The 8746-nt window shown below is 33.9% G+C and overlaps 2 protein-coding genes across 2 annotated transcripts; one reads left to right on the forward strand and one right to left on the reverse strand.

The window, feature by feature from the left end:
- Positions 1–217: 217 nt before the first annotated feature.
- Positions 218–1279, reverse strand: LOC112723127 (pathogenesis-related protein 2). The gene is made up of 2 exons (XM_025774370.2): positions 910–1279; positions 218–713 (listed from the first exon to the last, which is right to left on the reverse strand). The coding sequence occupies exons 1-2, from the start codon at positions 1085–1087 to the stop codon at positions 418–420; spliced, it is 474 nt and encodes a 157-aa protein (XP_025630155.1). The 5' UTR covers positions 1088–1279; the 3' UTR covers positions 218–417.
- Positions 1280–4607: 3328 nt separating this feature from the next.
- LOC140176261 (uncharacterized) lies at positions 4608–6319 on the forward strand. The gene is made up of 4 exons (XM_072206201.1): positions 4608–4962; positions 5035–5317; positions 5533–5872; positions 6023–6319. The coding sequence occupies exons 1-4, from the start codon at positions 4608–4610 to the stop codon at positions 6317–6319; spliced, it is 1275 nt and encodes a 424-aa protein (XP_072062302.1).
- The last annotated feature ends 2427 nt before the right edge of the window (positions 6320–8746 follow it).

An 8746-nucleotide genomic window follows, 5' to 3' on the forward strand; every position in this document is an offset into this window, starting at 1 on the left:
CAAACGAGGGAACTCTTAAGAGCTTTCTCAATCATGCTTAGGGTTCAACAAGCTTGTCAAAGTGTCTTAATGAGATCTATCGGTAACGTGGTTGAATTCATATACGACTCCGTCAACCAATAATGGACAATCGTATATAGTACGGAGGGCGAAAATAAATAAAAAGAAGAAAAAGAAATGAAAAGAAAAAATTAGCTAAGTAGCATTGACAAAGAAATTCAAAAAACCGTATTAACTTTTTATATTGATGAAGTGGGATACAAAAAGACTCGAATCTTACTATGCGGTGTCACACAGGAATGAAAGTAAAAGAAAATTAATAAAGGGGGCACGCTTATTAGAAATGAAGCACACAAATTTGGTTGGTACAAGAAACATGCAACATTGAAGGACACAGAATTGATGATGTTTTTGTAATCAATAGAGAGCAGGGTTGGCCAAAACGTAACCCTCAATAGCCTTGAAGAGAGCTTCACCCTTGGCCTTCCCCTTCTTCATGGCTTCCTCATCTGGCTTTGCATCTCCTTTCGAGTGGAACTTCACACTCAGCTTTCCAATGGATCCTCCGTTGGGTCCTTCAACCAGCTTTGTCTCAAATGTTATCTTCTCCGCCGTGGGAGGCAGAGCCACTCCTCCAACAACGCTGTAGTTGTATGCATAGTTAGCCTCATCTATTGCCTCCACCTTGTGCAAGATAAACTTGGTTTCTCCATCTGCATATATATCATCATTATTATTATTACAATTCACAATTATGATTATCTCATGGTGGAAACTCAGTTGCAGTCGACTTCATGTGAAGTTGATACCTGTGAGCCGTTACTCTCAGGTATCAACTTCACTTAAAATCGACTTCACCTGAGTTTTTACTTTATCTTATATATATATATATATAGTATGTTTACTGACCCTCGACAATGGTGAGTTTCTTGATGGTTCCAGGACCACCGTTTCCCTCAACGATTTCAACACTCTTGACGTCATCAATAATCTTAGGTGTGATGGAGTCGGCATCCTTCATAGCATTGTAAAGCTTGGCCGGAGGCACGGTGGAGGTGATTTCATCCTCGAATGTGAAGACAGCCATGATTGTTGAAGATAAAGAAGAGAATGTAAAGTAATTTAAGAGTGAGTGTGTGGTTGATGAAGAAGAGAGGAGCAGTGGCTTCTATTTATAGGCACTGCCCTGTGGGATGTGGTGGTGTCATCTCTTCTCTGCTCTTGTGTGCCCAAACAAACCACAATGTCAACATACCACAGCCTTTGTTGCTTCCTCCATTTCGCTACCAAAATTTATTATTTTTTATAATATTTTTAATTATTATTTTAATGTCTTTAATTTAACAATTTAATAATATATTTTTAATTTATATTTTTAAATATTATTAACTAATTATTAATAAAAAATAATAAATTCTGCTAACATTTTATTTTTCTATTACGTCAGTAATTCTCGTTAATCATACGTTATATTCAACGGCATGTAGTTAACATAAAGAAAGTAAAATAGAAAACTATTTAATCAAGTATATTTTCTTTTTTATAAATGAAAAATAAAAAATGAAACTGTTAATCACTTAAACATATATACATTTTGAATTGAAAAACTTATTTCTCTTTAAGAAGAAACATATATTTTATTGGTTATTTGTTAAAATCGTTAGTAAAAGATATCGTATGTGCGTGATTTTGGTTTTTAAAAGATTAAATATTTTAAGTTGGTCCCAAAAAGTCATGGTTTTAAAAATGAAACCAAAATGAGTCTTTTGACCAATTTAGCTCTATAAAAAATATATTTGCATTAAATTATTGCTGGAAAATTAGTTAAATCGATTGCTAACCGGGGAACCGATTAAATTAGTAACCATTCACACGGTTTAACAAGTTGATTTTTTAGAAAAAAAAAATTAACGAATCAAATTAATTAAATACTATTATCTAACTAACAAAATGAACAATTTAATTTTGTATATATATTAGGGCATAAATTTGAGACATATAATCTTTCAAAAACGAAATTAACGGATAATTTTTTAGTAAACATTTTGTCATTAATTCATATTTTATTTCATTAGTATTACATCCTCATTTTTCATTGTTTAAAGCAAATTAAACCTCATTACTTTCTACATAAAAAAAAATGAATATACGTGTAAAAATATTATTTATACACTAAAATTAATTATTAAAATTAATTAATATATAAAATTTAATTTATTTTTAATATATATTTTAATATATATTCTATACAAATAATTGGTTTCAATGAATACCTAACATAATTAATATACGAAGACAAGTTTAAATATATGATCCACATTTATAAAATAAATAGGTTATCCTTTCAATTCATTTTAATATAAACACAACAATTGACAAAATAACAAAAATAATAAGTTTGGATCTTAACTTATAGTAATTTCAATGTTTCAAAACCAATAATTAGTAGTGGTTTCGTTAGCTTTTTGTATATAATATATGCTCTAGTTTTAAATTTAATTGCTTATATATATATATATATATATATATATATATATATATATATATATATATATATATATATATATATATAAAAGAGAGTGTCTAATTTTATTATCATCATACAATAAAATTCTTAACATTATAAATTTAATTTATAAATTATTAAATAAATCTTTTCGTTACAATGATAAACCACAATTAAATATTTTGTGTAAAATTCTCATTTAGATCTTTTCTACATTGACGACTTCTTTTTTGAGTTTGTCAAATATTGCGATTTGGACGAATGGAAATTGAAAAAAGTTATAAGATTATCCATAAGTCGTTCAACGAAAGTGTACTGTTTACTATTAGTATTAAATGGTTCAAAGAAATTTAATAATGCAGTGTATTGCGGGCACAAAAGTTTTCAGACGCCCTTCTAGACCCAAAATTTTAAATTAAACACCCCCATATCTAAAACCTATTCTTTAAGTTTAACAGGAGTACTATCCTCTAATTCAACCTGATTATTTAATTCAACTAGAATTGCAAAATTATTCTAAATTATATTGGATCTTAACAAAAGGTCAAAACCACAAAATTGAATTGGATCTTAGATCATCAAATATTTAAAATTGATTTAATATAATCCAAATGAATAGTATTGAATAACTACTTTCGAAGAATATATATATATAGATATATACTTCTTTCATATATTTTTTATTCGTAGTATTAGAAATTATTAATATGAAGTTGAGAAGATAAAAGATCATTACTTTTATGGATATATTATATTTTTATCTATAATAAATTTAAGGATAAAGTATATTTTTTATTTTAAATTTTTTTAAAAAAATTAAAAAAAAATTATTTTATTTTATTTTTTTCTAGCATTTCAAATATATTCGTAAGGATTAACATCTTTAGTGAAAATACTAATGTGTTAATTATATATTGATGTTGTCTAATTAATGAGTATAATTAAAATATATTAAAATTTTGATTCGGGATAAAATTGAAATCAATCATTAAAAATGAAATTAAGCTAAAACATAAATATTGAGAACAAAAATAGTATTTACTATTTATTCCGAAATGTTTGACTGAACTACTTGTAAAGATTGAGTTTGTAGTGGAAGAGATACAAGATCTAGAAAAAGACTTCGCCTTGTCGTACCTACAAGAATTTCTGATGACAAAATCAATAGGTATTTTAATGGAGAAGTCAAGAAGTTTTTTCCAATGGACATTGATCTGATATGTTTCTTTGACCCGAAGAAACTTTTTTTGGACTTGGGTTACCATGACTATAAGGCAATGTTTTGGTATGATCCGACTGCTACTGACCTGGAGTCTGGTCTTCACCCAGTTTATGGAGACAAAGAGATCAGAGATCTTCAAAAGAATAAAATGTTAAATGAGGACATTGATGAATTCTACATCTACTTTGACCATCCAATCATGGAAGATACAGAGTTTATTGATGATGATGGTGTTAGTGTTGAGGAGGTGGATGTGCAAGAGGCTAGTGTTGAGAATGATGGTGTTGACAATGATGCAGATGTTGAGAGTTCAGATAGTGATGATGGGTATGAGTCAACAGAAGATGCATTATACAAGCCCCACCTTCAGGATATGGTTTTTCGGATTCAAGTTCAAAGGAAGAGTCAGTTGGAGCTAGTAAGAAAGGAAAGAATAATGGGAAGAAGAAATCCAAAGTTAGTAAGTCTGTTAATGGGCCAGTTGGTAAGGGCAACGGCAAGCCAAAAAGGGCAGCCATTGGAAGAGAAGAGGTAGCTGGAGCATCTGTTTAGAGAAAGAGTCATGGTGGGCCTGGCAGGCCCAGTAAGAGTGATTATAGGCCTGCTGAAAAAGACAAAGTAGTTAATGGGCCTTCTAGTGGCAACAAAAACAATGCTACACCTGCTAGTGCCAATGAGGCTGCATCAAAGTCTAAAAAACCTACTACACTTGATGAAGAACTTGGTGTGGAGTTGTTACCTGAGTCAGACATTGAATTTGAGTATGAGTCTGAATAATTTTTGACCCTGGAAGACTCAAGTGATGATGGAGGAAATGGGTTTGATTGGCCTCAATTTAATCCAAGTGCAGAATTTGGGGAGGTCCAATTTCAGCTGAACATGGAGTTTGAGTCACTTGAACAATTTAAGCAGGCTCTGAAGGACTTTACCATATCAGAGGGTAGGAGGATATTTTATATGAAGAATGATAAGAGAAGGGTTAGAGCTGCTTGTATACATGGAGGCTTCATGCCTGGAAAAGAAGTGCAAAAAGCCAAGGCAAAGGCAAGAAAAGCAGCTAAGGAAAAGGCAAAGTTAGAGGCTGCTAAAGAAGCTAATGAAAGCGACAAAGCTAAAGGGGTGGTGGCAACGAATGAGGCTCTTCCTGAAGGTGAGAAAAACAATGAGGGAGCTACAACCAATGAGGTAGAAGCACAAGCTAATGCAGCAAACAATGAAAAATGTGGAAATGAAGGTGAGAAAAATGGTGAAACAGAGAAGCATGACTGTCCCTGACTTATATACTGTGCAAAGAACTCACGGTCAGGTGGATACCAAATAAAGACCTACAACCCCACTCACACCTGTGGAAGAGAGTTTGGCAGCAATATGGCAGATCAACATTGGGTAGCAAAGAAGCTAGAAAAAAGATTGTTGAGTCAACCACGGTTGACACATGCAGAGGCATGGGATCACATAAAGGTTGATTACAATGTGATACTCAGTGATAAAATGCTGTACAGAGGACTTTGGATGGCCAAGGAAAAGTATATTGGTAACGAGAAGGCGCAATATGGCAAGCTATGTGATTATCTGAATGAGATACACAGGTAAGAGGTTATTTCAAAGTGTAACATTTCCTGAGATTTCAATAATTTGATAACATGGACATATGAAGAATAATATTTTTTACATTTTATGTTAATTCTTGTTTGAGAAAAATAACTTGCTGTGATATCATAATACATTAGAATATTGTTAGTGATCTTAGTGAATTCTGGTTTAATATTGCCGTGATATCATACTAAGATATATGTTTACACAGGAGCAATGAAGGTTCATTTGCACTGTTGGCAGTGGAGCCTATACCTCAATATCCTCCATTATTTGATAAATTATATATTTGCTTAGACGCCTGTAAAAATGGGTTCAAGGTTGGATGTCGCCCCTTGATAGGTTTAGATGGATGCTTCCTGAAGGGTTTTTATGGGGGACAATTATTGTCAGCTATAGGACAAGACGCGAACAATCATTTTTATGTGATTGCGTATGCAGTAGTTGACAGTGAGACAAAGGCAAGTTGGAAATGGTTTCTGGAGTTGTTACAAGATAATTCTGGGCAATGCACTGCCGATGGTTGGAACTTCATCAGCGATCAACAGAATGTATCCCTAAATATGTCTTAGTGTTTGTTATGTTAACTAACTAAATGCATTGTATTCTTGATGGTTTAATGACTGTTAGCTATGTTTTTTATTATCATAACAAGCATTTTAATGCATATTATTTTCTGGTCTGTTTGAACTGTAATGCAGGGTCTTTTGCCAGCACTAAAGGAGGTTATGCCTAACGCCCATCACAGAAACTGTGTTAGGCACATTTGGAAGAATTTCACAAACAAATACAAGGATACACAACTTAAGAATGTGGTCTGGGCTTGTTCCAAAAGTTCAACCGTTGCAGAGTTTAATGATAACATGCAAAGGCTGAAGAGAATGAATGAGGACGCATGGGTTTACCTTGCAAAATTAGATCCAAGATGCTGGACTAAGTCAAAATTCAGCCACTACCCTAAGCTGGACAATATCACCAATAACATGACAGAGGTGTAGAATGCCAAGATAGTACACTATAGGGGAAAACCTATCCTCACAATGCTAGAGGAGCTCAGATGTTACATTATGTGAAGGATGGCACAACACAAAAAGGCCCTAATCATGTACACTGGTGTAGTTGCTCTTGTACAACAAAAAAGGATGGAAGCCATTATGAAGGACATTAAGCACTGGACTGCTCAATGGATTGGCGACGATGCTAGACATGTATTTGAGGTGCAAATGCACATGAAGAAGCTGGGGGTGCACTTAGGTAATAGCACATGTACATGTAACATGTGGCAACTTACAGGTATAACACTCCAACTTATGCATTTTTAGTTATTATTCTTACAAACTGTATATCTAATTGTTGTTTATAATCACTTATAGGAATTCCATGTGTGCATGCCATGGCTGCTATTGCTAAGAGGGGAGACAGAGCAGACACATATGTGTACAAGTGGCTGAAGATGGATGCCTTCAGAGCAACATATGGTCATTCCATTAGCCCCGTCAATAGTGAAGAGTATTGGGAGAAGTCTGGAGAAATAAGCTCAATCCCTCCCAAGATTAAGAGGCCAATAGGGCGTCCAGTAAAGAGAAGGAGACCAGACCCAGTAGAAGATGGACCAGAGGGTACTAAGGCAAAAAAGACCTTTCGAGTCACATGCGGAAAATGTGGAGATACTGGCCACAATGCTAAGACCTGCAAGGGAGCTCCTAAGGCTGGAACTAATCCTAAAGGAAAGGTCAAGGGAAAATCCAGGAAAAAGTCAACTACAACACAAGAAGAGGTTCAGGTTTCTCAATTGGCACTCGTAACTTAGGTATACATGAATGACACTTACCTTCTTCTGCTAAATGTGTTACATTATGCAGCTTGATATGTGTGATAACATGCTTAGGATTCAGGTTTTTGACATGAATTAGTTGTTGTGTTATAGAGACCAACTTAACATATAAATTTAGTAATTAGGGACTTGTTTGACTTATAGTAGCATTTCTAAAGGACCTATTTGACTTATAAAATACATCGTGAAGGGTTTAATAATAGTCCCTAATAAATTTTCTTACGTATGAGGTTACCCAGCCTGAGACACCAACAAATGCTACTATACCAGACGTTGGAATGAATGTGAATGCTGCAACTATAAGTATGCTTGATAATATGTTTCACTATTAATTCCTAAACATTACTTACTAATATCTTATTTTAGAATACTCATAATTGTTTACAATTCAATCAGGGAAGACAAACTCAGCCTCAGCAGCCTTTTAGACGTCCAAAGCAGACAATAATTAGGCCCAAGAGACAGAAAAGTGTGAGTGTTGAGACAATGACAGCTGCAAGTAGTGGCACAACCTTCAGAATGTTCAAATTCATTCCAACGCCCGGACTGAACCTCTCTAAGAAGAAATGATGCTTTGGAAGAAATTTATTGTGAAATGGACAAGATATTGTTTACTCTTTTTATTTTGAAGAAAATAGACCTCCACTTTTAATACCTTTTGTGCACCACTTTATATCAGTGTGTGTAGAAGGAAATAGACCTTTTTTATTTTGCTAACATTTTGATACAACTTATGTACATCCTCTATGTTGATGCTACTTTATGTTAACATTCTGATGCATGTTATTTGAATATTCTGGTTTGGATTATATACTATTTTTGGTTTAATCCACTTTGCCAAATTACTTTGCATACTCTGAATTCGATATAGACTAGCTTCAAGTTAGCATCATTATCAACTTCTAATATTCATTTAACTAAAATGAGTCATTCAAATACAATATTTTTCCAACAAAGATACAATGCCAATTGCTTAAATAACCACCACATAGATACAAAACAGAATCACAACTACAAGTGCACCTATTATTACACTACTAAACAACCTTAGAACACTGTCCTTCTTGAGTTTTGAACTATCTTCATTTCTCTTTATTAACATCTCCTTCAATTGTTTCACTTTCTCCTCTAAGCAATAATCTAAACCTGCACCAAATTCTTCACCCACGCATGTCTCTACAGAGGCCAATCTACGGCTTTCAACTACATCATCCACCAAATACCCAAAAATCTCATCAAACCATACAAAAAAAAAATCACAATATCCTTGCTTTTCCTGCAATCAGAATAACAGAACATAAATCATCACATTATTCTTAGTCCCCAGTTATCAAAACTACAGCACCACAAAAATCCACCACTCTAAAGTACCTTGAAGTGAGGACAGCCAAAGAACAGCCTATTCGGATTTTCTGCTGTGCGAGACCTGGATATTACGGCATATGTCCTGCACTTGCACTTAGGATGTTCTCCTCTTCTAAGTCGCCCCCTTTGGACGCCAGTCGAATTGCTGTCAACACTGAAGACATCATCCATAGTTCACCGACCACGTCTTCGACTTGCAACTGACGTGCTACCTCCACTCGCCATC

Source organism: Arachis hypogaea, chromosome 11 (assembly GCF_003086295.3).
Source record: "Arachis hypogaea cultivar Tifrunner chromosome 11, arahy.Tifrunner.gnm2.J5K5, whole genome shotgun sequence".
Lineage (NCBI taxonomy): Eukaryota > Viridiplantae > Streptophyta > Magnoliopsida > Fabales > Fabaceae > Arachis > Arachis hypogaea.

Excerpts from the sequence above, each read along its gene's own strand:
- LOC112723127 (XM_025774370.2), bottom strand. The coding sequence starts at position 1,087 with ATGGCTGTCTTCACATTCGAGGATGAAATCACCTCCACCGTGCCTCCG. Across the intron at positions 714-909 it reads GAAACTCACCATTGTCGAGG|ATGGAGAAACCAAGTTTATC; the intron begins GTCAGTAAACAT and ends ATATATATGCAG.
- LOC140176261 (XM_072206201.1), top strand. The coding sequence starts at position 4,608 with ATGGAGTTTGAGTCACTTGAACAATTTAAGCAGGCTCTGAAGGACTTT. Across the intron at positions 4,963-5,034 it reads TGAAAAATGTGGAAATGAAG|GTGGATACCAAATAAAGACC; the intron begins GTGAGAAAAATG and ends ACTCACGGTCAG. Across the intron at positions 5,318-5,532 it reads TATCTGAATGAGATACACAG|GAGCAATGAAGGTTCATTTG; the intron begins GTAAGAGGTTAT and ends ATGTTTACACAG.